This window comes from Cololabis saira, chromosome 23 (genome assembly GCF_033807715.1).
Source record: "Cololabis saira isolate AMF1-May2022 chromosome 23, fColSai1.1, whole genome shotgun sequence".
Classification (NCBI taxonomy): Eukaryota; Metazoa; Chordata; class Actinopteri; order Beloniformes; family Belonidae; genus Cololabis; species Cololabis saira.
Window position 1 is genome coordinate 32,959,229 of NC_084609.1, and position 27,621 is coordinate 32,986,849.

At 45.1% G+C, this 27,621-nt stretch overlaps 1 protein-coding gene across 1 annotated transcript in view; it reads right to left on the minus strand.

Annotated features, from left to right (window-relative positions):
- The window catches only part of podxl (podocalyxin-like), a 53,259-nt gene extending 27,683 nt beyond the window's left edge, over nucleotides 1-25,576 (minus strand). The window contains exon 1 of the mRNA XM_061714243.1: nucleotides 25,142-25,576. Coding sequence (XP_061570227.1) covers nucleotides 25,142-25,184 — 43 coding nt within the window. The 5' untranslated portion in view covers nucleotides 25,185-25,576. The remainder of the gene's footprint in view (nucleotides 1-25,141) is intronic.
- Between the last annotated feature and the right edge of the window lie 2,045 nt (nucleotides 25,577-27,621).

Below are 27,621 nucleotides of genomic sequence, written 5' to 3' on the forward strand. Positions count from 1 at the left end.
AAGCAGACAGTCCACAGCAAAGAATCACAAAAATAAAGGCATGCGAAGCAGCAGTGTCTCCTTATCTTAAGTCCAGTCAGTGGCCGCGGGTCTTTTTAGCAGTTGTCCTCCGGTGATGAGAACAGAGGGGGCTCTAAACAGCTCTGTGTTAAGCCTGATTTATGGTTCCGCGTTAAATCGACGCAGAGCCTACGCCGTAGGGTTCAGCGTACGGTGCACGTCGCCGCGTAAACCTACGCCGTAGGCTCTGCGTCGGTGTAACGCAGAACCATAAATCAGCCTTTATGGTGCGCTGGAGAGGAGAGGAGACAGGGAGCTGGGTGGAGGGGGCGGTGATTTAGCGGACCGTTACGTAACGGTCCGCCACCAAACCAGATGCGCCGTTTTTGCATAATTGTGCGGAAAATCCCAGAAAGCACACAATACACTGAATGTTAAAAGTGTCAAGAAAAATGTGTTTTTCATATCACAATACCTTTAAAGTTTGCCACAAGCCACCTGGGAGACACACCAAACATGTGGAAGAAGCTGCTCTGGTCAGATCAGACCAAAATCAAACTTTTTTGGCAACAATGCAAGACGTTATGTTTGGCGTAAAAGCAACACAGCTCATCACCCTCAACACACCATCCCCACTGTCAAACATGGTGGTGGCAGCATCATGGTTTGGGTCTGCTTTTCTTCAACAGGGACAGGGAAGATGGTTAAAATTAATGGGAAGATGGATGGAGCCAAATACAGGACCATTCTGGAAGAAAACCTGATGGAGTCTGCAAAAGACCTGAGACTGGGACAGAGATTTGTCTTCCAACAACACAATGATCCAAATCATAAAGCAAAATCTACAATGGAATGGTTCACAAAAACATATCCAGGTATTAGAATGGCCAAGTCAAAGTCCAGACCTGAATCCAATGGAGAATTTGTGGAAAGAACTGAAAACTGCTGTTCACAAACGCTCTCCATCCAACCTCACTGAGCTCCAGCTGTTTTGCAAGGAGGAATGGGCAAAAATTTCAGTCTCTCGATGTGCAAAACTGATAGAGACAAACCCCAAGCGACTTACAGCTGTAATCACAGCAAAAGGTGGCGCTACAAAGTATTAACTTAAAGCAGCAAAACGTAACTTTCAGCTTTTCTTAGTTTGGCTGCATCTTTTGGACAAAAGCGGTAGTGCTTTACCAGAAAGAACACTACGTTTCCCATGAGCACCAGCGCGTACTGCTGGAAAACTCCTGTCCCGTCGCGTGCATTTGTTTTGAGAGAAGACGGGACGCTTTTCTGTTTCACCAAGTGAACAGACAGAACGCAAAAAAAAGATGTTAAACTGCTGGAAAGGAACTGGAATTTACCGGGATACCTTAAACAAGGGAGCCAGGGAGCGGTATATGGAGAAAATAATGATTATTAACGGACTGGATCCATATGAAATCCCTATCAAAGAGTGGAGCTCCTTGTCGGAGCGCCACTCTTTAGTCAGGATTTACTGCTGCAGTTCTGCACAACCCACGTCTTACTACCTTGTTTAGGAGTGTTTGGCAGCTACTTTGGTAAATGTTTGACTCGCCATGTGTTTCAATAAATTAGTATAACAGTACAACATACAGTACATGTTTTGTATTACTCTTACTTTTCTTTTCTTTTTTTTTGACTGCTATATTATGCCGAAGAGGCTCCGAGGCGTGAGCAATTTTTTTTTTTCCTCGTGAGATAATTTTTTTCCTCTGCAGCTACAAATGAAATAGTTAATATTTTTCCTCAACAAAATGAATCGCACTGCAGAGAGCTGGCCAGCAACTGCGTTTAGCTGGAGTAGTAACCCGTTTGAATGATCCGACCCCGGTCTGTGTGAGTGTTTTTTTGTTTGTGGTTTAATAAACCCGTGTTTTGATCCGACGCCCGTCTGTGTGCGTGTGTTTGTTGTTTACTGAGGAACGTTGTTTGGTCGTTACAGCCGCGATCCAACCGAGCCGACGACTCTTTCACTCTTTTAATTTGTTATCTCAGATAATTGGCCGGCCTCCGTGGTTCTGCCTCCGAGCAGGAAAGCGGTGAAAAGTTAAATCAAATCAAATCAGCTGCTGCAGCCACAACACAGCAACGGGTTACCAGCTTCTGCGGAGCTGCGCTCCAAGCCCCGCCCATTTTCGTCTCGACTACGAATCGGGAAGGAGGGGGAAGTGACGTATGCCGTAAAGCAGTCAAAGCCGTAAAAATGTGTAGTTTTTTAGTGTGGCAGGGTTCCTACCATGCTCCTCAAAGTTACATAGTGCCAGTGAAGGTGATATAGACCCCTCAGACCATGACAGAGGTTCATTAAACCTGTTGGAAGTTGATGCACCATCACAATGATGATGATGAAATATTAGATTAAGGTGGAAAAGTTACATAGTGCCGCTTTAAGGAGGCTGAATAATTCTGCATGCCCAATTTTTCAGATTTTTATTTGTTAAAAAAGTTTGAAATATCCAATAAATTTCGTTCCACTTCATGATTGTGTCCCACACAAAAAATTACAGTTTTATATCTTTATGTTTGAAGCCTGAAATGTGGCAAAAGGTCACAAAGTTCAAGGGGGCCAAATACTTTCGCAAGGCACTGTATATATATATATATATATATATATATATATATATATATATATATATATATATATATATATATATATATATATATATATATATATATATATATATATAGATATGTGTGTGTGTGTGTGTATATATATATATATATATATATATATATACATATAGAGAGAGAGAGAGATAACTATATAGCGACAAGTGCAGAACAGCCAGGCTCCATGACAGTTTTTTCCCCCACTCCATAAGACTTTTAAATAAACAGAACCCGTTCCCTGTCTACAGTTCTGCACCAAACACTTTAATCCCTGTTTATCCTTTTGAATACGCAGCGTTTTAGTTTTTAGCCTAGTGTCCTTATCTTTTAGTGTTTTAATTGTTTTTACTGCTTGCTTTGAGCCAGTGGCAACGAAATGTCATTCCACTTGTACTTGGACATTTGGAATGACAATAAAGTGAACCTTGAACCTTGAACCTTGAAGCTTGTCTGGATTGGGAGTCCAGGTGGGAGATACGTCCAGGAGTGGTGGTGAAGCATGCAAAGATCTGGAAGGACTTCCAAATCCAGACTTCCTGTGCTCCACCAGCGACCGGCTGCTGGCCACAGCACTTCTGAACAGTTTTCCTTTTTTTGATTTTTATAATTGGCTGCTTAGATTTATCTTTTGAAAGAAGCATGGACTTGTTTTACGTTTTCAAATCATGTCATTGATAACAATCTAATTAAATCACAGTTCAGGAGGAACAAAAGTGAGTACTTAAGACATCTCATCATGAACATATAGGACTGTCTCAGAAAATTAGAATATTGTGATAAAGTTCTTTATTTTCTGTAATGCAATTAAAAAAACAAAAATGTCATACAATCTGGATTCATTACAAATCGACTGAAATATTGCAAGCCTTTTATTATTTTAATATTGCTGATTATGGCTTACAGTTTAAGATTAAGATTCCCAGAATATTCAAATTTTTTGAGATAGGATATTTGAGTTTTCTTAAGCTGTAAGCCATGATCAGCAATATTAAAATAATAAAAGGCTTGCAATATTTCAGTTGATTTGTAATGAATCCAGAATGTGTGACATTTTTTTTTATTAATTGCATTACAGAAAATCACAATATTCTAATTTTCCGAGACAGTATATTGTATATATCTGTATATTTCAAGTTTTTAACTCGAATTTACAGCACTGTGTGTTATGTCAAAACACGACCTCCATCTGCAAATATGGGCTGCTGCGTGAGAAACCTGCAGGCTTTATTTACAGCTCTCTGAAGCCTGTGGTTCTTCTACCAACCTGAATGTATATGTCACATTCCTGCTGGCGGCGAGCAGCGGTGCAGCGGAGAATAAAACCCTCAGCCAACTCTGGGAGGTCAGACAGAAAAGGGTGTGAGAACCGACACGCTGTCCTTTCCCTGGCTCGTCTCTTTACCTCTTGGCTCACTTCAGTGAAGGAAACAGCTTGGAAACAGATCTGGGACTTCTAACTCTGAAAAACATGGATATGTTTGGCTTGGAGGGAAACCAGCGCACCATGACACCACGCACCAAACAGATGCAGAGCTCCGCCTGTCAATCAACAAACATGCAGGTCTTAGGGTTGAAAAGTCTTTGGTGGTTGTAGATTCTGCAACTTGGATGGAAGAAAGAGCTTCAGCCATGAATGAAGTTGTGATATTTCAAGAACAAAGAAAAAAAGGAATTCTGTTATAAGTCAAATTATTTTTCTACTCGACTCGAACCTGCGCTGCCTCCATTAGGGCTATAGTATATATATATATATATATATATATATATATATATATATATATATATATATATATATATATATATATATATATATATATATACACACAAGGCAAGTTTATTTGTACAGCACAATTCAACACAAGGTCATTCAAAGTGCTTTACATCAACATTAAAAGCGGCAAGACACAATTAAACAGTAAATAACAAATAAAGTGAAATGAAATAAAATGATAAGAAAAGAGGTAAAATAATAGAAAGCACAAGTTGTTAAAAAGTAAGGGCAGTAGAGTACAGCAGGTACACATGTCATTCTTAAAATGGCAAGAATTACGTTTCTATACGGTCAAAACGTACAAAGGCCGGGTCAAATTCAGTATTGGAAAGTAATCTGTCACAATTCGTGCGATGAATCAAACCATTTTTAACAAATCTACGTCACAAAGGACGCCGGCTCAGCCCACTGAGCTACCAGGGCCCCAGAAAATACATTATTCTATCAGATTTGTGATATAAGGACAAAATTGTATTATTCAAAAAAACACGCAGGGCCCGCCCAAGCCTCCATGGGCCCTAACCAAGATGTGATTTTGGGGCCCTCTATTACTGCCAATAATACTGATTATTGATTTACACTTAATATTTAATATTTGCCCATGGCAAACAGGTCCTGGGTGACGGGCCAGACTAAGAGCGGTTCACAAGCCTATCATGAGAAGAAGAAAAACAAGGACCGTTACGTCGCCCGGATCGGCGTCACCGTGGCCCCGCCCTGGAGCCAGGCCTGGGGTCGGGGCTCGTAGGCGAGCGCCTGGTGGCCGGGTCTTTGCCCGTGGGACCCGGCCGGGCTCAGCCCGAAACGGCGACGCGGGTCCGCCTTCCAGTAGGCCCACCACCCGCAGGAAGGACCATGGCAGGCCGGTGCATTGTGGGCTGGGTAGCAGTCGTGGCGGGGTGCCTCGACGACCCAATCCCTGGACATCAACCCTCACAGTGGGGACATGGAATGTCACCTCGCTGGGGGGGAAGGAGCCGGAGCTTGTGCGTGAGGTTGAGAGATACCGGCTAGAGATAGTCGGGCTCACCTCCACACATAGCTTGGGCTCTGGAACCCAGCTCCTTGAAGGGGGCTGGACCCTCCACTACTCTGGAGTTGCCCAGGGTGAGAGGCGGCGGGCTGGTGTGGGCTTGGTTATAGCCCCCCAGCTCAGCCGCCATGTGTTGGAGTTCACCCCGGTGAACGAGAGGGTCGCTTCCCTGCGCCTTCGGGTCGGGGATAGGTCTCTCACTGTTGTTTGTGCCTACGGGCCGAACAGCAGTGGGGAGTACCCGGCCTTCTTGGAGTCCCTGGGAGGAGTACTTGATAGTGCTCCAACTGGGGACTCCATTGTTCTACTGGGGGACTTCAACGCTCACGTGGGCAATGACAGTGATACCTGGAGAGGCGTGATTGGGAGGAACGGCCTCCCCGATCTGAACCCGAGTGGTGTTTTGTTGTTGGACTTCTGTGCGAGTCACAGTTTGTCCATCACGAACACCATGTTCAGGCATAAGGGTGTCCATCAGTGCACGTGGCACCAGGACACCCTAGGCCGGAGGTCAATGATCGACTTTGTTGTCGTTTCATCTGACCTTCGGCCGCATGTCTTGGACACTCGGGTGAAGAGAGGGGCTGAGCTGTCAACTGATCACCACCTGGTGGTGAGTTGGATGCGCTGGCGGAGGAGGAGGTTGGACAGACCGGGCAGACCCAAACGGATTGTGAGGGTCTGTTGGGAACGTCTGGCTGAGCCCTCTGTCAGGGACATCTTCAACTCCCACCTCCGGGAGAGCTTCTCTCGGATCCCGGGGGAGGCGGGGGACATCGAGTCCGAGTGGACCATGTTCTCTGCCTCCATTGTCAACGCGGCGGCTCGAAGCTGCGGACGCAAGGTCTCCGGTGCCTGTCGTGGCGGCAATCCTAGAACCCGGTGGTGGACACCGGAAGTACAGGATGCCGTCAGACTGAAGAAGGAGTCCTACCGGGCTATGTTGGCCGGTGGGACTCCTGACGCAGTAGATAGGTACCGGCAGGCCAAGCGGGCCGCGGCTCGGGCAGTCTTGGAGGCAAAAACTCGGGTCTGGGAGGAGTTCGGGGAGGCCATGGAGGAGGACTTTCGGTCGGCCTCGAGGAAATTCTGGAGGACCGTTCGGCGCCTCAGAAGGGGGAAGCAGTACTCTGCCGGCACCATTTATGGTGCTGGTGGGGAGCTGTTGACCTCGACTGGGGACATTGTCGGACGGTGGAAGGAATACTTTGAGGATCTCCTTAACCCGACTGACATGCCTTCCACTGAGGAAGCAGAGGGTTGGGGCTCGGAGGCGTGCTCATCCATCACCCAAGCCGAGGTCACCGAGGTGGTTCGTAAGCTCCTCGGTGGCCGGGCACCGGGGGTGGATGAGATTCGCCCTGAGTACCTCAAGTCTCTGGATGTCGTAGGGCTGTCTTGGCTGACACGCCTGTGCGACATTGCATGGAGGAAGGGGACAGTACCGCTGGGGTGGCAAACCGGGGTGGTGGTCCCTCTGTTTAAAAAGGGGGACCGGAGAGTGTGTTCCAACTACAGGGGGATCACACTTCTCAGCCTCCCGGGGAAAGTCTACGCCAGGGTACTGGAGAGGAGATTACGGCCGATAGTCGAACCTCGGATTCAGGAGGAACAATGCGGTTTTCGTCCCGGTCGTGGAACACTGGACCAGCTCTATACCCTCCGCAGGGTGCTCGAGGGTTCATGGGAATTTGCCCAACCAGTCTACATGTGTTTTGTGGATCTGGAGAAGGCATTTGACCGTGTCCCTCGTGCCATTCTGTGGGGGGTGCTGAGTGAGTATGGAGTCCGGGGCCCTCTACTAAGGGCTGTCCGGTCTCTGTATGATCGAAGCAGGAGTCTGGTTCGCATTGCCGGCAGTAAGTCAGACTTGTTCCCGGTGCATGTTGGACTCCGGCAGGGCTGCCCTTTGTCACCGGTCCTGTTCATAATTTTTATGGACAGGATTTCTAGGCGCAGCCAGGGGCCGGAGGGGATCCGGTTTGGGAACCTCAGGATTTCATCTCTGCTTTTTGCAGATGATGTTGTCCTGTTGGCTTCATCAGACCGGGACCTCCAGCATGTGCTGGGGCGGTTTGCGGCCGAGTGCGACGCGGCAGGGATGAGAATCAGCACCTCCAAGACCGAGGCCATGGTTCTCGACCGGAAAAGGGTGGCATGCCTTCTCCGGGTGGGTGGAGAAGTCCTGCCTCAGGTGGAGGAGTTCAAGTATCTCGGGATCTTGTTCACGAGTGAGGGAACAATGGAGCGTGAGATTGACAGGCGGATCGGTGCAGTGTCCGCAGTAATGCGGTCGATGTACTGGACCGTCGTGGTAAAGAGGGAGCTGAGTCGAAAGGCGAAGCTCTCGATTTACCGGTCAATCTACGCCCCTACCCTCACCTATGGTCATGAACTTTGGGTAGTGACCGAAAGGACAAGATCGCGGATACAAGCGGCCGAGATGAGTTTCCTCCGCAGGGTGGCTGGACGCTCCCTTAGAGATAGGGTGAGGAGTTCGGTCACCCGGGAGGAGCTCGGAGTCGAGCCGCTACTCCTCCACATTGAGAGGAGTCAGCTGAGGTGGCTTGGGCATCTGTACCGGATGCCTCCTGGACGCCTCCCTAGGGAGGTGTTCCAGGCATGTCCCACCGGGAGGAGACCCCGGGGAAGACCCAGGACACGCTGGAGAGACTATGTCTCTCGGCTGGCCTGGGAACGCCTCGGACTCCCCCCGGAAGAGCTGGAGGAGGTGTCTGGGGTGAGGGAAGTCTGGGCATCCCTGCTGAGGCTGCTGCCCCCGCGACCCGGTAACGGATAAGCGGGAGAAGATGAGTGAGTGACTTAATATTTAAAGTGATATAGTACTAAGTGTGATACTGAGTGTCATCTACAGCAGTGGTCCTCAACCTTTTTTCAGTGATGTTCCCCCTGTGAAATATTTTTTCAGCCAAGTACCCCCTAACCCGCGCAAAGCACTTTTGGTTGTAAAAAAAAGACCTAAAACAGAGCACTGTGCCATCAGTAACTGATTTATTAAACATAAAAATATTGCTGCTACACTTCAACCACAACTCCATCGTTGGTCCAAGTGATTGACAGGTGAAGCCAGGTGATTGACAGGTTAGGTGGAACCATCCTGGTGTGGGGGAAACTCTGGGGTTTTAGGATATTAAGTTGAATAGCCTACTCCTGAAGATAAAATTCATTTTATGAATTTAGACTTATATTTTCCTCAATTATTTATGAAATATTTATTTTGAAAGGATTTTTGCATGAATGCTACTTTTTAAATTAAATTTTAAAATCTCACATACCCCCTGGAGTGCCTTGACGTACCCCCAGGGGTACGTGTACCCCCATTTGAGAACCACTGATCTACAGTGTAGGCCTACTAAAAGAAACAAAATAATCAAATAGATCCTTTATAAACCATTTACTGTAAACACGTTATATACTTTTTTGGTTTTAAATAAACTGCAACAGCAATGTGCAACAACAAAGTACTACAAAAACTAGAACTATAATTAAAATCTTAATCTTAATAAAATTGATTATTATTCATTATTGTGTTTTTGTACAATAACATTCCTTTGATAATGTATGAATCATCACTCACACATAAAAAAATCATTTTTTATTTTTATTTTTTTTACTCTTGGGGGCCCCCTAGTCGTCACGGGGCCCTAAGCAGCCGCTTAGTTCACTTATGCCTTGGGCCGGCTCTGCGTACACGTACTAACGCCCAGCAACGCCACATGAGGGCTCACATGGCCACATGTTCAGGCTGAATTCTGGCTACGCGGGAGTCTCTCTGTAGCTACGCCGTAGCCTGCTAGCACCTCCCAAAACATGGAACTACGACCCAACGCAGACCGAGAGGGCTGGGATTGGTTTGCTTGGTAGCAACGCATTTCCAGTTCCGGTTCATGAAGCAGTAGTGAACTTTTAGCGCTCTTTTCTTCGTGTGTGTGTGATTTTTTTTTTTTATCAGCTAGTGCTCTGGGGGGGTATTGCACCGCAGAGAAATGGAGTCCGAAGGGTTCACGACAGCGTCACGGCAACGGCGTAGGCTCGGAGTTGATTTAACGCAGAACCTTAAATCCGGTTTTATTGGTACACCACAGACTGGCTGAGGAGTGTGTTAAAATCTATCTCTATCTCATTATCCTTTCAGATTCTAGGAGGCCCCGGACTTGAAACCAGGACAGTCAATAAATAGTGTAGCTGCTTCCGTGTACCGGTGGGACATAGTTCCCTCATTAGCTCAGTGACAGTCCAAACAAAGGCCCTGGTGGCCCCACGTGCAGCCATGCATGAGTGTGCAACATCCAGAGCACTTACCCCTGCTGCACACACCCCTGCTGCAGCCAGTCCTGCTGCACACACCCCTGCTGCAGCCAGTCCTGCTGCACACACCCCTGCTGCAGCCAGTCCTGCCGCAGCCAGTCCTGCTACAGCCAGTCCTGCTGCAGCCAGTCCTGCTGCACACACCCCTGCTGCAGCCAGTCCTGCTGCAGCCAGTCCTGCTGCACACACCCCTGCTGCAGCCAGTCCTGCTGCAGCCAGTCCTGCTGCAGCCAGTCCTGCTGCACACACCCCTGCTGCAGCCAGTCCTGCTGCACACACCCCTGCTGCAGTCAGTCTTGCTGCAGCCAGTCCTGCTGCACACACCCCTGCTGCAGCCAGTCCTGCTGCACACCCCCCGCTGCAGCCAGCCCTGCTGCAGCCAGTCCTGCTGCAGCCAGCCTTGCTGCAGCCAGCCTTGCTGCAGCCAGCCCTGCTGCATCCAGTCCTGCTGGAGCCAGCCAGTCCTGCTGCAGCCAGTCCTGCTTTAGCCAGTCCTGCTGCAGCCAGCCAGTCCTGCTGCAGCCAGCCAGTCTTGCTGCAGCCAGTCCTGCTGCAGCCAGTCCAGCTCCCCCATCCCTGTCCCACAGAGAGAGAGGGAGAGGGATTCAGGGTCCAGCTCCCCCATCCCTGTCCCACACAGAGAGAGAGAGGGATTGAGGGTCCAGCTCCCCCATCCCTGTCCCACAGAGAGAGAGCGATTCAGGGTCCAGCTCCCCCATCCCTGTCCCACAGAGAGAGAGAGGGATTCAGGGTCCAGCTCCCTCATCCCTGTCCCACACAGAGAGAGAGAGAGGGATTCAGGGTCCAGCTCCCGCATCCCTGTCCCACACAGAGAGAGAGAGAGGGATTCAGGGTCCAGCTCCCCCATCCCTGTCCCACACAGAGAGAGAGGGATTAAGGGTCCAGCTCCCCCATCCCTGTCCCACAGAGAGAGAGCGATTCAGGGTCCAGCTCCCCCATCCCTGTCCCACAGAGAGAGAGAGGGATTCAGGGTCCAGCTCCCTCATCCCTGTCCCACACAGAGAGAGAGAGAGGGATTCAGGGTCCAGCTCCCCCATCCCTGTCCCACACACAGAGAGAGAGAGGGATTCAGGGTCCAGCTCCCCCATCCCTGTCCCACACAGAGAGAGAGATGGATTCAGGGTCCAGCTCCCCCATCCCTGTCCCACACAGAGAGAGAGGGATTCAGGGTCCAGCTCCCTCATCCCTGTCCCACACAGAGAGAGAGATGGATTCAGGGTCCAGCTCCCCCATCCCTGTCCCACACAGAGAGAGATGGATTCAGGGTCCAGCTCCCCCATCCCTGTCCCACACAGAGAGAGAGATGGATTCAGGGTCCAGCTCCCTCATCCCTGTCCCACACAGAGAGAGGGATTCAGGGTCCAGCTCCCCCATCCCTGTCCCACAGAGAGAGAGAGAGGGATTCAGGGTCCAGCTCCCCCATCCCTGTCCCACAGAGAGAGAGGGATTCAGGGTCCAGCTCCCCCATTCCTGTCCCACACAGAGAGAGGGATTCCAGGCAGCTGGGGCGGGGGTATCGGTAGAGGAAGGGAGGCTCCGTTGCCTCGCAATTTACGCTTCAACAAAAGGAGCGGAGAGGCTTTGAATGCAAAAACACTTAGGGAGGTAAATGAAAGGGAGGAGAGTGTCCAATTGGTGGGAGCCTTTTTAGAGAGGAGAAAGTGAAGAAAGGTTTAAGACGCAGTAAATCTACCAGGCACGCGTTAATGACCGCCCTCTCTCACTCACACAGTTTCTGCAAACAACACACCTCCCGTCCTTCGAAACCAGACTGCCGTGTGTTTTTATACAACCTGCGGATAAACTAAAGCTCTGTTATCCCCCCACCCTACACTCCACAGCGACCTTCACACACAGGACCAAGCAGGTGGAACTATGAAGAGATAAAGCAACCCTCTAAGTGAACTTAGAACATAAATCTGCACGATTCAGAGGACGCTACTCTCGGTTACTGAAGATTTAAGACACTAAGGGCCCGATTTACTGAGATCCTAAATAAAGAGTACTAAATTGCGTGTGCACTGAAAAAGTTTGCACGTGCTGTTGTTGTGTGTTTTGCGGGTGATCAACTAAGATTGCGGGCGCAATTGATAACAGGTGCAAACTGCAGTATTTAAATGAGGTGTTGCGTGTCTTACGGTTGGCAAGCGCAAAATGAAATTTGACGAGTTGGAGTTAGAGATATTAGTGGAAGAGGCAAATTGTTGTGCCGTATTCAGCACCCCTGCCGTGCAAAGCACCCCCTCGTATATTCAATGATAAGTAGACCAAGAAAAAAAACAACACACTGACACTTCAATATATTTATATATACACACTCACACAGACACATACTTAGGAGTTTATATTATATATATTTACAAATATTATGGAAGACAACACAGTAAGCAGGCTATTAATTAATGACATCAATAACCATTTACCCGATTTTTGTCATCTGTGACTGGGATTGTGGGAAAGTATGACTATTGTGGAATCCATGAGCGCATTTAAACATGAATCATTAACACAAAACTGGACGCTAAACAGAACGTGACACGGAATGAGAATATCATTTTTGTCAGACGAGGGGGTATTGGTAAGTATTGGCGCACAATAAGAAGAAACACTTTTTTCTCCATGAAAACACGTGATTTATTTATTATCACAAATAAAACAATGAATGTGCCTCCTGTGGCAACCTTTTGCTGAATAATACTCGATTTAACATTCAAATAAAATATTTCTCCTTTTCTCCTTTTGCATCCTCACAATAATCCTCACAATAAGTTGAGCCATCCCCACCCCAGTCCTCAAATCAGGCACAAGCATCGGTGCGTAATGCTGGGCAGATTAGCACCTTCCTTTCGAACATATTAAATACAGACGCAATCACAATCCCCGCAATTACTTTCAGGCTTGGTAAATCTCATTGCGCGTGGTAAATGGACATATTTGCATTTTCCCCTCCCAGTATTTAGCGATTTCTGGCGGGTACGCCCCATATTGATTATTGATCAGGGTAAAAGTACTAAATGAATAGCGTGTGCTATTTTGCTCATTTGAGAGGTGCAGTCCTCTTTGCACGCTGTTAGTAGATCAGCTGGCACATCGGTTTGCGGGTGATGTCAAGTTTGCACACGTTTTTACGCACGCAAACCTTTAGTAAATCAGGCCCTAAGACAAACTTCTCTTTTAAACCCACCTGTCTCTGATAACCGAAGATCCAGAGACGAGTCGGCTGCAATCAGTGTACACTTGATAAAGAAAACCTTTTTAACCTTTTACCGCATTGGGGAAATGTCAGCAGCAGCAGTGGTATCCAGTGGTACTATGGCTGTAGAGGTTAATGCTCATCCCATTAAATCTTGAATCAAATATAATTACGTACAATTGCAAATGTGCATCTCCAAATACGTTTTTTATGGTAAGGGCAACAAAAAAAAATCAGAACAATCTAAAAATAAAGCTGCCATTCTTCAATAACCCTTTTCTAACCGGAATATTAACAATAACCCGGTTGTGCACGGCCATTTAAACACCAATAACCCCTTTGAATAACCGGAATTTGCTCATATTCTGGTTCGAACCACGTTCGAAAGGAAGGTGCTAATCTGCCCAGCATTACGCACCGATGGCTGCTGTTATTGTGGTGTTGTGCCGTATTCAGCACCCCTGCCGTGAAAAACACCCCCTCATACACAATCACACAAACAAATACTTAGGAGTTTATACTTTATATATTTACAAATATTATGGAAGACAACACAGTAAGCAGGCTATTAATTAAAGACATGAATAACCATTTACCCAATTTTTGTTATCTGTGACTGTGATTGTGGGAAAGTATGACTATTGTGGAATCCATGAGCGCATTTAAACACGAATCATTAACACAAAACTGGACGCTAAACAGAACGTGACACGGAATGAGAATATAATTTTTGTCATTGTGTGTACGTTGTCATTTGTAGTAAATTAAACATGAGCATTTAGTCCTTTTTGACATTTACTCGTGAATAAGAGATCTGTGGGTAATATGTGTTGACGAGGGGGTGCTTTTCACGGCAGGGGTGCTGAATACGGCACAACACTTTTGGTAATGTTTAAATTTCTTTGCTGTAGTTCATGAATGTGTTTATTTGCCTCTTCCACTAATATTTCTAACTCCACCGCGTCAAATTTCATTTTGCGCTTGCGATCCTGCTTTCCATCCAGACTCTCCATTGCGCAAAACCGTAAGACACGCAACACCTCATTTAAATACTGCGGTTTGCACCTGTTATCAATTGCGCGAGCATTCTTAGTTGATCACCCGCAAAACACACAACAACAGCACGTGCAAACTTTTTCAGTGCACACGCAATTTAGTACTCTTTATTTAGGATCTTAGTAAATCGGGCCCTATATGCGCAATTTTAACTCTCCAATTATCAAAATACTGGAATATACAATATTCAAATATACACCAGAATATTGACCTTAACCTGAATTTTCACTGCATGTAAACGTAGTATATGAGTCTTCCCTCTGGAAAAACAGTGAGCTTGTATTGTTTTGTGCATTTTTTTTTTTGTCAAAATGATTTCACCTCCAATTTTTTTGGACTGGACTGCAATGAATTCAAAAGAAGTTAGCAGAAGTCGTCCTGGTCCCTTTGCAGAAAAACATCCCCAAACCATGATGTTTCCACCCCCGTGCTTCACAGTAGGTTTGGTGTTCTTTGGATGCAACTCAGCTTTCTTTCTCCTCCAAACACGACAAGTTGTGTTTCTACCAAAAAGTTCTATTTTGGTTTCATCTGACCATGTAACATTCTCCCAACCCTCTCCTGCATCATCCAAATGGATTAAAGGGACAGCTCTACGTTGGTTTAAATCATATCTATCTGATAGGTTCCAGTTTGTTCATGTACATGAGTTTTCTTCAGAACAGTCAAGGGTCTGTTATGGTGTTCCGCAGGGTTCAGTGCTAGGGCCAATCTTGTTCAGTTTATCCATGCAGCCGTTGGGAAGTATAATCCAGAATCACGGCATACACTTTCATTGTTATGCTGATGATACGCAGCTCTACTTGTCTATGAAGCCGGATGAAACAGAACCGTTAGTTAAACTTCAGGCATGTCTTAGGGACATCAAGGACTGGATGTCCAGAAATTTCTTGCTTCTAAATTCAGATAAAACAGAGGTTATCATTCTTGGTCCAGAGCATCTTAGGAAGGGACTAGATGGTGTTGCGATGGCTTCCAGTGCAACTGTGAGAAACCTTGGTGTTGTTTTCGATCAGGATTTGTCGTTTAAACCATATGTTAATCAGGTTTGTAAAATAGCGTTTTTCCATCTCCGTAATATTGCAAAAATTAGGAAAATCCTCTCGCAGAGTGATGCAGAAAAACTAGTTCATGCGTTTGTATCTTCTAGACTGGATTACTGTAATGTGTTGTTAGCAGGATGTCCAAGTAATTTGCTGAATAGGCTCCAGCTGATCCAGAATGCAGCAGCACGAGTACTGACAGGAATCAGCAGGAGAGACCACGTCTCTCCAGTGTTTTTCTCTTTTGTGCATGTTTGCAGGCTGGAGCCTCGGGAGCTGCGTTCTGGCCTGTGTCTGGCCTGTGTTCCCGGGCCCCCCCCCCATCCCCAGTCATCCCGTTGCTGCTTCCACCTGCCTACGTGGATGTCTGCTGTTGCTGCTTCCGCCTGCCTGCACCCCCCCCGCCCCCCCTCTGGTCATCCCGCTGCTGCTTCCACATGACTGTTGTGTGCTGCTGACGCCCCCCCTGGTCCTGGTCCTGGTCCAGGTCCTGGTCCTGGTCCTGGTGCAGGTCTAGTCCTGGTCCTGGTCCTGGTGCAGGTCTAGTCCTGGTCCTGGTCCTGGTGCAGGTCTAGTCCTGGTCCTGGTCCTGGTGCAGGTCTACAATTTAGTTTCTCACGTCCTTTGACATCTCTTTGGTCTTGGCCATAGTGGAGTTTGGAGTGTGACTGTCTGAGGTTGTGGACAGGGGTCTTTTATACTGGTAACCAGTTAAAACAGGTGTCTTTTATACTGATAACCAGTTAAAACAGGAGTCTTTTATACTGATAACCAGTTAAAACAGGTGTCTTTTATACTGGTAACCAGTTAAAACAGGTGTCTTTTATACTGGTAACCAGTTAAAACAGGTGTCTTTATACTGGTAACCAGTTAAAACAAGTGTCTTTTATACTGATAACCAGTTAAAACAGGTGTCTTTTATACTGATAACCAGTTAAAACAGGTGTCTTTATACTGGTAACCAGTTAAAACAGGTGTCTTTATACTGGTAACCAGTTAAAACAAGTGTCTTTTATACTGATAACCAGTTAAAACAGGTGTCTTTTATACTGATAACCAGTTAAAACAGGTGTCTTTTATACTGGTAACCAGTTAAAACAGGTGTCTTTTATACTGATAACCAGTTAAAACAGGTGTCTTTTATACTGGTAACCAGTTAAAACAGGTGTCTTTTATACTGGTAACCAGTTAAAACAGCTGCATTAATACAGGTAACGAGTGGAGGACAGAGGAGCCTCTTAAAGAAGAAGTTACAGGTCTGTGAAAGACACAAATCTTGCTTGTTTGTAGGGGACCAAATACTTATTTTACCGAGGAATTTACCAATGAATTCAGTAAAAATCCTACAATGTGATTTCCTGGATTTATTCCCCCCATTCTGTTTCTCATAGTTGAAGTTACCTATGATGAAAATGACAGGCCTCTCTCATCTTTTTGAGATATATATCATATATCTGTAAAACATGTTCCTTAAAATAGCCAAAGTAAGCAGCCAGGGTATGTTGTCTTGTGAATTAGATCACAAACTCACATCAGCGCTGATTACAGCTGATGGAAAAGAAGTCCTGTGTTTTTCCTGAAAGCTGAGAAGTGAGGGGGCAGAAGAAATGAGTGTTGAGATAGTGAAGATAAAAAAGAAGGAGGGAGGAAAAGAATGAGGGGGAGGAGGTGAATTTAGGTCCCTGATAGTACCAGCCGCAGGACTGATACCGTGACACCTGGGAGTGCAGCATGGCATGCTGGGTAGTAAGGGAGTGCAGGGTCAGAACAGAGGTGAAGGATAGGGGCTCCGTCTGCAGCGCTGGACACTGATGAAACACTGACTTTCACTAGCAGCAAGGGTTTCTGGGATATGTTGCATTGATGTGCATGCAATGTCCTTGCTGGTACAAACAGAATCCAACAAAACTGCACAGGTGTTCCTCAGATCCTGGAGTTAAACTATAACACCTGTCGCTCTCGTTCTCGCAGTCCAAAGTTTACAGAAGAGTATCAGGGCCGTGCAGGGGGAAAAATATTTGAGAGGGGAAGATTTTTTTTTATTGTGCACTTCCAGAAAAAAGTCAAAATGTTGAGATTAAAGTTGAAATACAATTTCGAGAATAAAGTCGAAATTTCGTGAATAAAGTCGAAATTTCGAGAATAAAGTAGAAATTTCGAGAATAAAGTTGAAATACATTTCGACTTTTTTCTCGAAATTGTACTTCAACATTACTCTTTACTGAAGCACATTCCTTAAATTAAATACTTACCTGCTGTATTCTACTGCCCTTACTTTTTAACAACTTGTGCTTTTTATTATTTTGCCTCTTTTCTTATGGTTTTATTACATTTTATTAGTTATTTAAGCCTTACTTTTTAACAACTTGTGCTTTTTATTATTTTCTTTTCTTATCATTTTAGTTCATTTTATTTTTTATTTACTGTTTAATTTTGTCTTGTCGCTTTTAATGTTGATCTAAAGCACTTTGAATTACTTTGTGTTGAATTGTGCTGTACAGATAAACTTGCCTTGCCTGAAAGAAGGATCTTAAACTGTCCTAGCGCAGCCAGAGGGAGCTCTATGGGGCCTGAAGGGTTGTATCAAAGAAAAGTTATGATGCAATCTGTCCGTTTCCTTAGCGAAGCAATAATTATTATTAATAATTATTATAATTCTTAATTCAAATTATTAGTGTTGTTTTCATTGGCTTTGTATTAACTGGACTCATTTTAAATGAGTTGAACTGCAATCTTGAAGTGCCTTGATATGACATATGTCATGAGCTCCATAAAAACAGCAGAATTGAACTGAATTGATCTGAAGAGATTGGTGGCGTTTTAACAGAGTAACGAAGAGGACATTAGGTCAGTGGTTAAAAATGGAAAAACCTCCGTTTTGATGTCCTGGAGCCGCGTCTCCTACGATGGCGGCGTATAAAATGTCAGTAAACAGCAGTGTGCTCCGAATGAAAAAAGTGGAGCTAGGCGCTCAAGGCCGTCTCCTGCAGCTACGCCCTTCTCTGCAGCCAGGATGTTGATAACACACACACTCACACACACACACTATTGTTTCTCCTGTCCCTCCCATTGCAGACAGCAGGCTTCAGACATGTGGGACAGACCAACAGCCATGACTGCCTGTTATGTCGAAGGAAACGGACAAACGCTAGCCCACAAGCTCCAAAACAGAAGGTAAAAAAAGACACCCTGTGTAGAAGTTAGGAAGTCCTGGACGGCACTGATAAGTGATGCTGCTTCTTTCTTCCCCAACCACCTCGGGCTTGTTCCGGCCGTGACATCACCTCCATCAGGTCATCTGCACAGCTCAAACATGGAACTGGAGTTGTTTCAAATGTTTGTTCGCAAGTCGCTGAAACAAATGAGGGCAGACTAAATAAAAAAGGCGTTTTGTGTCTAAGGGTGCTTTCAGATCTGTGGCCCGTTTGTTTTGTTCCGATTCAGGGGCTAAATCGATACAGTTGTTTAGTTTTTTGTTTGTGGTGTTTGTGTTCTCAAGGCAACCGTCTGTAGAGGTTTAAAGCTGTTAACAAATGCCATGAACCAACTGTTCTCTCATTGGTCAGAAAGGAACGCGGAAGGAGTTTCCTCTTCCGTACCCCGGGAAAAACGACTATGGAGCATCATCGTAAGCGAGCGTGGCTAGTTTGTTTCTGTGTGTTTCTGTGTGCTGTGTGGATTCTGTACTCACTGTGAACGAACCGTTTCCAGGTCTGGAATGGAAGTGAGCCGAGACCTCCTCTCCTAGGAGATCTCGGCTCGCTTGTTTTGTCCCGCATCCGAGCGCGATTGCTGTGTTCACATGTACCAAACGAACCGATCTTTAGGGGGAAACGCTCCCTGTTTCGGAACAACTGCTCCAAACGGGACAGGTGTGAAAGCATCCTTAAATTTACAGTGGAAGCAACATCCTCACCTTGTTGGTAATTAAAGACAAGCATAAGTGCCAGGATTGGTGTTTGCTGCCATCCCTTATACTGATTGAACTTTTGACTGCAATCAACTTTCATTGTTTGTTAAATAGTAGCGGACCCAGAAGGGCAGGGAGCCCCGTGTGTCAGCAATGTGAAGTGTTATTGTGGAGCCCCTGGTGGGTCTAGCCCAGGGGTCGGCAACCCGCGGCTCTGGAGCCGCATGCGGCTCTTTAGCGCCGCCCTAGTGGGTCCTGGAGCTTTTTCAAAAATGTTTGACCTTTTTTTTTTTTCCTTTTTTCTTCTTTTTTTCCTTTTTTTATCTTTTTTTCTTCCTTTTTTCCTTTCCTTTTTAATCTCGACATTTCAACTTTTTCTCAACACTTCGATTTTTTTCTCGACATTTCGACTTTTTCTCGAAATTTTGACTTTTTTCTCGACATTTCGACTTTTTCTCGAAATTTTGACTTTTTTCTCGACATTTCGGATTTTTTCTCAACATTTCCACTTTTTTCTCGAGATTGTACTTCAACATTAATTTCGACATTTCGACTTTTTTTCGACATTTCGACTTTTTTCTCGACATTTCGTCTTTCGCCATTTGCCTTCATTCTAAGGTTTATACAAGACTTTAAATTTTTTGCGGCTCCAGACATATTTGTTTTTTGTGTTTTTGCTCCAATATGGTTCTTTCAACATTGGTCTAGCCTGTGCGGTGTCCAGAGAAGCCCCCGGGTCATAGCACGCCCTGCAGGTTTACTCCTGCTACACCCATGACCAACACTGCTCCTGCTACTCCTTCCACCAAAACTCCTTTTGTCTTCTTTAGTTCAGCTTTTATTGTTTCTAATGTAATGATGCATTACTATACCTGTCTTAGCTGGTCTGACCTGTCTCAAGCTGAGACAGGTCTACGTTTATGAATAAATAAAAAATGCATAAAATAGTGAATAAAACTGAAAACTAAATTTTGCAAAAACCCTTCACCGTCCAAAAATGTTAACACGCGTTTAGACACTGGGAGAGCAGTCTGCAGGATCTGTTCAGCCCGGTTTCACTTGAGTACAGTGGTTTAAGGCTGGAAACCTGGTCCGACGCTGAGATGCTCATCACTTCTGTGTGGAAGGTTTTGTTAACCTCTAACCTTTATTACATATCACCCCCCCCCCCCCATCTTCCTGCTGTCACTCAGCCCACTATCTGAGTGACAGTGTCAGGGACTGTATGTGTGGGGACCCAGATGCAGGAGAGCAGGAATTCCAAAAATGATGATTTATTAACTAAAACAAAATCAAAAATGCTGCTGAGCAGGATTGCAAGAAAAACCAGAGCTTAAACGTGATCAAAAGTACAAAAACGTGACAACGCACATGGAGGACAAAACAGAACGGACCAGGAGGGAGCAGGGAAAGACAAGACCAGATATACAGAAGGGTTAACGAGACATAGTTGCAGACGATCAGGGCAGATGGAAACAAGGTAAGTCAAACAAGAACTCAAACACAAAGACTTTCGGTGCGTCCGAAATACCAATCTAAACAGTATATACTAAAAAGTATAGTTAAGTTCGGCACACTTTTGAGTAAATATCAGTAGTATGCATTAATTGGGACGTACTACTCAGAGCCACATGGCACTTCCTGCCGTTGGCAGGGAGGGGGAGTTGTTACCATGGTGGTAACAACTCCCCCAGTTGGACCATGGTGGTCCAACTGCTGGTCCTGCTGGACCTGCCGGTCCAACTGCTGGACCGGCCGGTCCAACTGCTGGACCTGCCGGTCCAACTGCTGGACCTGCTGGTCCAACTGCTAGACCTGCTGGTCCAACTGCTGGACCTGCTGGTCCCACTGCTAGACCTGCTGGTCCAACTGCTGGACCTGCTGGTCCCACTGCTAGACCTGCTGGTCCAACTGCTAGACCTGCTGGTCCAACTGCTGGTCCAACTGCTAGACCTGCTGGTCCAACTGCTAGACCTGCTGGTCCAACTGCTAGACCTGCTGGTCCAACTTCTAGACCTGCTGGTCCAACTTCTAGACCTGCTGGTCCAACTGCTAGACCTGCTGGTCCAACTGCTGGTCCAACTGCTAGACCTGCTGGTCCAACTGCTGGTCCAACTGCTGGACCTGCTGGTCCAACTGCTGGACCTGCTGGTCCAACTGCTGGACTGCCGGTCCAACGTTGCGAATGTGATTGTGAATGTGTCTGAAATGTCCCCAGGAGGTGAAACCACTGTCTTCTTGCTGATTGAACAATAATATTCGAGGGGAAGTTAAACGGTCCAGTCTCCTCCAACGGAGTTACCGTGAGTTCTCCTGGTGCTAGCCCTGGTGGCCCTAATGAACACACCTAAGCTAGGTCTTTGGATCGGAATTACATAAATATCAAAAACTTGGTTCAGGATCTCCTGAAAGCTTAAACTGGAGACAACTAAGGGACCTCTTTTTGGTACGCAATGATGTTTCACCTTTTATCTAAAATACTTACTTCATATTGTTTTTCACGTGCGAGGGGAGTCTTTGTAAGATTCAGTAGCATTTAGTGACACCTACAGGCTCAAATTCTTAATTACAACAAACTTTGCAGAACGATGGGGCCCACACTCAAACATGAAAGGCTGACACGAGAGTCAGGGATTGTTCCTTCCTGTTTCGCCATGGTAACATGGTGGCCATCCTGCTGGGCGTTCTCATATAAAATGCTCCTTCAAAGCTTACAGAATGAATATGTATCAATTCAATTCAATTCAATTTTATTTATATAGCGTCTAATACAACAAAAGTTGTCTCTAGACGCTTTCCATAGAGCCAGAACATAAACATAAACCCCCGAGTAATTATTACATAAACAATGGCAGGTAAAAACTCCCATAGTGGGAGAAAAGCCTTAAGCCAAACAGTGGCAAGAAAAACTCCCCTTTAGGAGGGAAGAAACCTGGACCAGGACCTGGATCATAAGGGGGTAGAAACTTGGACCAGGACCTGGATCATAAGGGGGGTAGAAACCTGGACCAGGACCTGGATCATAAGGAGAAACCTGGACCAGGACCTGGATCATAAGGGGGGTAGAAACCTGGACCAGGACCTGGATCATAAGGGGGTAGAAACCTGGACCAGGACCTGGATCATAAGGGGGGTAGAAACCTGGACCAGGACCTGGATCATAAGGGGGTAGAAACCTGGACCAGGACCTGGATCATAAGGGGGTAGAAACCTGGACCAGGACCTGGATCATAAGGGGGTAGAAACTTGGACCAGGACCTGGATCATAAGGGGGAACATCCTGCCGAGGGCCAGACTGCGGGGCCGGGGACGTCAACAGCACACAGCAGGCAGGTGGAAGCAGAAACTTGAAAGCCAAGTTGAGTCGAGCTGAGTAGGTACTAGTGTAAAAGCGCCGTTATAAACAATCAACTTGGTTTCATGTTAATGAAAGAACGGGCGTGCACAGGCTTTATACTAGGACCTCTGCACATCGAAATATCTGATGATGTCACAGTTTAATTCAGTTCAATTTTATCTATATAGTGTCTATTAGAAGTTAAATGTAAAAACAAAGAAGAGGAAAAAAGAAAAATCAGATATTTTTTCCCTCCGGTTTTCTCCTGAAATGCGCACGTACATGTTTGTGTATTGGCTTCCGCCTCGTCGGTGAGATAACTGTGTTAAACAAACACGCACAGATGCATGTTCACACGCGTTAAAAACCTGTCCCGCTGGTGTGTTCAGGACAAAGTGCTGACCACCTTCAGACATCGGGGCTGTACCAACCATGTTTTTTCACACGCTGGAAAAACAAAAGCCTCCTCTCTGAATGCATGACTGCAGTGGAGAAAAAGCAGGTACATAATTAAAACTAAGCCCTTTCTTGGCCTTTTAGGCAGCGAGGGAGGTCAGGGCTGCCCTTCTTTATTTAGAGCCCGTCTGTCTGTGACGCAGCTCTCGGACAGACGGGTTTGGAGGGAAAACGTGACAGCTCCGGGTCTGACTCCCTCAAGGATCTCTAATCCACACAGTGGGGGGGGGCAAACATGAAGAGCAGTGCAGAGAGAAAGCTACGGAAGAGTATTAGGGACAGGCAGGAGGAAATAAAAATAATATTTTAGAGAAGGAAGATTTTTTTTCCTTATGCACTTCGAGAAAAAAGGCGAAATGTCGAGAAAAACATTGAAATGTTGAGATTAACGTTGAAGTACAATTTCGAGAAAAAAGTCGAAAATTGACGAAATTTCGACTTTATACACAAAATTTCGACTTTATTCTTGAAGTGCACAATAAAAAAAAAAATCTTCCTCTCTCAAATATTTTTTCTCCTGCATGGCCCTGATACTTTTCCGTAGAAAGCAGACAGGACTGCAAGGGACTTTTCTTCTGCATCTACATCCCCAAATTAGAAAAAACAATTTTCCGACATACTTCTCTAGTCTCATTTTTTGTCGTAAAACTCTTTTGCAGCACAAGCCACACCCATCAGGAGACCTGTCGATCAATAGAGATCATTCCAGTGTTGGTTCTGTTGGGATTGGCTGGTACAGTAACATGTACCAGTGAATACAGTGGAGGCAAAGTGGCCTTCAGCGTCTATCCATGAACACTTTCACACGTGAACTACCAAACCAAGAATTTTTATAATCAATGAGTTAATCAGTTTCTTCTTTGTACGAGCTCCTCCTTAGTTTTTGATACGAGCCAAAGCGTCACAACTTAGAAAGGCACCGCATCATCAATAACTGCTATGAACAGACGGATAAGGGATCGCCGTGGAAACCTTCCAGCACCACGATACAGAACTACGTTCACAAATGACACTTAGCACCTTTCTTGTGCTTGAATGAAGCGTGTTGTTGGCGGTTGGCGGTGCCCAGGGGCAGGTCAGTGTCTCCAGCCTGGAGCTGCTGAGTCTAGAGAGGACCATCAGTAGGAATATGTGTTGTGGTGAAATAAATCGCAAATGCGCATCAGCAGACTGTGAACACACATCAGGCCCAGAGCTCGGGCTGTGTGATGCTGTAAGACTGTGTCAGCGTCACAGTTAACAGAGAGATGTACGCGGACGTTTCAGAGCGACTTACGCAACAAACCAATGCAACATCCTGCACAGGTTACGGAGGGTGCAGGTGGAGCAACGCCGTCCTGACCCGTCCCCACCACAGTCAGAACCATTTACAATGAATTGATGAAATAAAAAGACAAAATAAGTATTGAAAATTTCAAGTGAAGAAAATGTAGGTACAGGACTGTCTCAGAAAATTAGAATATTGTTATTTTCTGTAATGCAATTACAAAAACAAAAAATGTCATACATTCTGGATTCATTACAAATCAACTGAAATATTGCAAGCCTTTTATTATTTTAATATTGCTGATCATGGCTTACAGCTTAAGAGCTCAAATATCCTATCTAAAAAAAATAGAATATTCTGGGAATCAAAATCTAAAACTGTAAACCATAATCAGCAATATTAAAATAATAAAGGGCTTGCAATATTTCAGTTGATTTGTAATGAATCCAGAATGTATGACATTTTTGTTTTTTTAATTGCATTAAAAAAAATAAAGAACTTTATCACAATATTCTAATTTTCTGAGACAGTCCTGTATATTAACAAATGAAATCACAAAAACAACTTGTGTTACTTCTTTAGTCTGGGAGCCACATTTAACTTGTTCTATTTGCTCTACTTTTCCACAATGTCCCAACTTGTTCTGAAGTTGTTTGGTAAGTGTAGTTTTAAACTGTGACTTCCATTTTTCCTCAGCCACATAGATGTGAATAAAAGCTCAAACAGAAGCCGAGACCAGACTTACTCCTCTTCCCTGAATGTCTCTGGCCGGGGAATAAAAGTCTGGGCAACACGTTACTCTGAAAACACTCAAACCTCGTTCAACTCTTGTATTTTCGGTCAAGTTAAATTGAGTTAAAAGTAGCAGCTATGTGATTCTCAGAGTTAAATTGAGTTTTACATTTACAATGAGCTATCTTCATGCAGGAGTAGCAGCATTGTGAATAGGGATAACAAACCACCTGACCCTTCTCCTCTCTTCGCCATGACACAGTGCACATACACATGTTTTAAGTTTCATTTTAGTTTTTAGAAAAGTTCTGACGGATCATTTCAGCCCCGCCACCTCCAGGAGAATGTATTTGAGGTAAAACAGTACTCACTTAGAGAAAGTAGCAGCCATGTGATTCTCAGAGTGGCTCTCATCCTGTTTCTGCTCGTTTCTTCTCCCAGACAGATTTATCCTTCATGCAGTGCAGCACTACAATCCTTCACTCTTGATGTGGAAACGGTGCACTGATGATAAACCAGATTGTCACGCCTTTCGCCTTAAATTTGTATCTCAGAGAAAATGATCTCGCCCAAGGTATTGTTATATTTTTTTCTTTTGCTTTTAGACTGAAAGCAAAGAATGCTTTTGTCGTTTTGTCTCTGCCTTCTGTCTCTACAGTGCTGAGGATTTGAGGGAAGAGTGTTTCTGTGGTCTCCTTGGCTGCAGCGTTGTTCCTCTCTCCCTCTCCCACAGTGGCTCTGCTCAGCGCTGTATTGTGCTCAATCAGTTCTCACTCTCCTGCAAAGTTGTTTGCAGAGCGGCCGCCCGGCCCTGCCTCCCTTATCATGAGAGGGCAGAGGCAGAGCCACGCCGGCCCAATCCCAAACCCCTGCACTCACTGCTGCTGAGACTTTTTGAATAACAAAGGAAGCAATGAGACAATGTGTGTGTCCCCCCCCATCCCCCTTAGTTTGATTCTTTTCTAAAACGGTCCGTGACTCACGGGCGAGGGGTGAAGTCAGATCAGCTCTGATGGGGCTTGATCTCGGCGACGGCTTGCTTCCATTCACAGATTCAGCGTGTGTTCAACTGTTTAATGCAAACCTAGGTTAAAGAGCAAACATGGACTACCTGTACATGCAGTCACAATTTGGGTCAATATTCCGGTGACTGAAACATTGGGAATAATGTGTTTCCATGCGTGAGCTAACAGGGTTATCCCTGTATACATGGTAATTAATCATTAGGGATATCTGGATCAAACCAGCGACGCACGGAGAACATCATGACACAATTCCTGTCATTTCTGCTTCTTCTTCCTGTATCCAAATCTAAAACAACAACAATAACAGCAGCACGGTGGATAATCAACAGCCCAGTAGAAGTGGTTTTGTTTCTCGGTCCTGTAGTTTCCTTTTTCAGCGTCTTCCAGCGGAGCTTGATCTGGTCTGGCGTTCCTACAAATCCTGCTTCACACAACTTTTATCTCACCTTTTTGTAAATCTTCTATCCCGGTACTTTCTACCGTCTACAAATGCAGAAATGTTCATATCCTTCATTACATTTATGAAGTGATTAGTCTCCTCCTGGTCTTGGTTTCTCCGTGTTTATAAGAACTTCCTGGACTCAAAAGAGTCCAGGAAGTCCAGGAAGTCCAGGAAGTTCTTTTCGCAAGATTCCTTGCGAAAAGAACATGTGCAGAAAACAGATTCCTGTTCCGTTTGATGGGGATATTCCGTTTGGCGTTTACATGACCCAATATTCAGGTTTTAAAAGGAGTAACCCAGGGGTCATATTGGGGTTTTTAAAAACCGGAATATGAGCAAATTCGGGTTATTCAAAGGGGTTATTGGTGTTTACATGGCCGTGTAACCGGGTTATTGCTAATATTCCAGTTAGAAAAGGGTTATTGATGCATGGAAACGTAGTCATGGACTTCTAGGTGTCCACAGGCTTTAGAGCCTTTACTACCAGCTAGACTAGTCACAACAATGTATAGTAAAGTTCAGAATCTCTCTCTGACAGCGGTGACATGTTCCTTTTGTTCTGCACTGAACACAAATGATTGTATTTATTTATTTAAAAAAAACTGATTAAAAAACACACAGAACTGTCACAGAGTCACTGAGTGAAAATGTTGAATTTAATAAACCGTTTAAATGTATAGGGTACAGATCCAGATCAGAATAGATTTACCCAAGTCTCCGATCCTACAGGGTTCCTCGTAAAGATGGAATAAAACATTTTCTCCATAAGGAGGGGATGGAGGGAAGTCCAGCCCTGAGAACCAGCTGCTGCAAGCAGAGCTGTAAAAGCGTGTTCAACAGGAAGCTGTTGTACTGCATCTTTGTATTTGAACCAAAGTTAACACTAGCAGCTGTTCTGAAACAGAGCTTCATCCTAGAGATGCTGCTGTAGATACACGATACACCATACTGAGGTCACGATAACGATACGGTATTATAGCAGTATTTTTGAACAACCTTGAATGAGGAACATATGACTGTAAAAAAAAAATATTTGAAAGACACAAAATACAAAACAATACTGTACATTTGCCCTATTGTTACAGTTTGTAATGCTTTATAACTGTTTAAGTTTTAAAGAGAAAGCCAGGCCAACCATTTTCCATAAACTGAACTAAAAGTAAATGTCAGGTTTGCATTATGCATCTTCAGTTTCATACAAGTACAAATATTTAGCCACAAACTGAATAGTTTCTCTCATGTATGATTTGACTTTTTTCTTTTCCAGAAATGCAACAACTAAAATTAAGTAAATAAATAAACTATAAAAGTCCCACATGACTGTTATTGATCTTGTGCCAGAGCTCAGAGCTTCACCTGCTCCAGCCTGAGGCCGTAAGGTGAA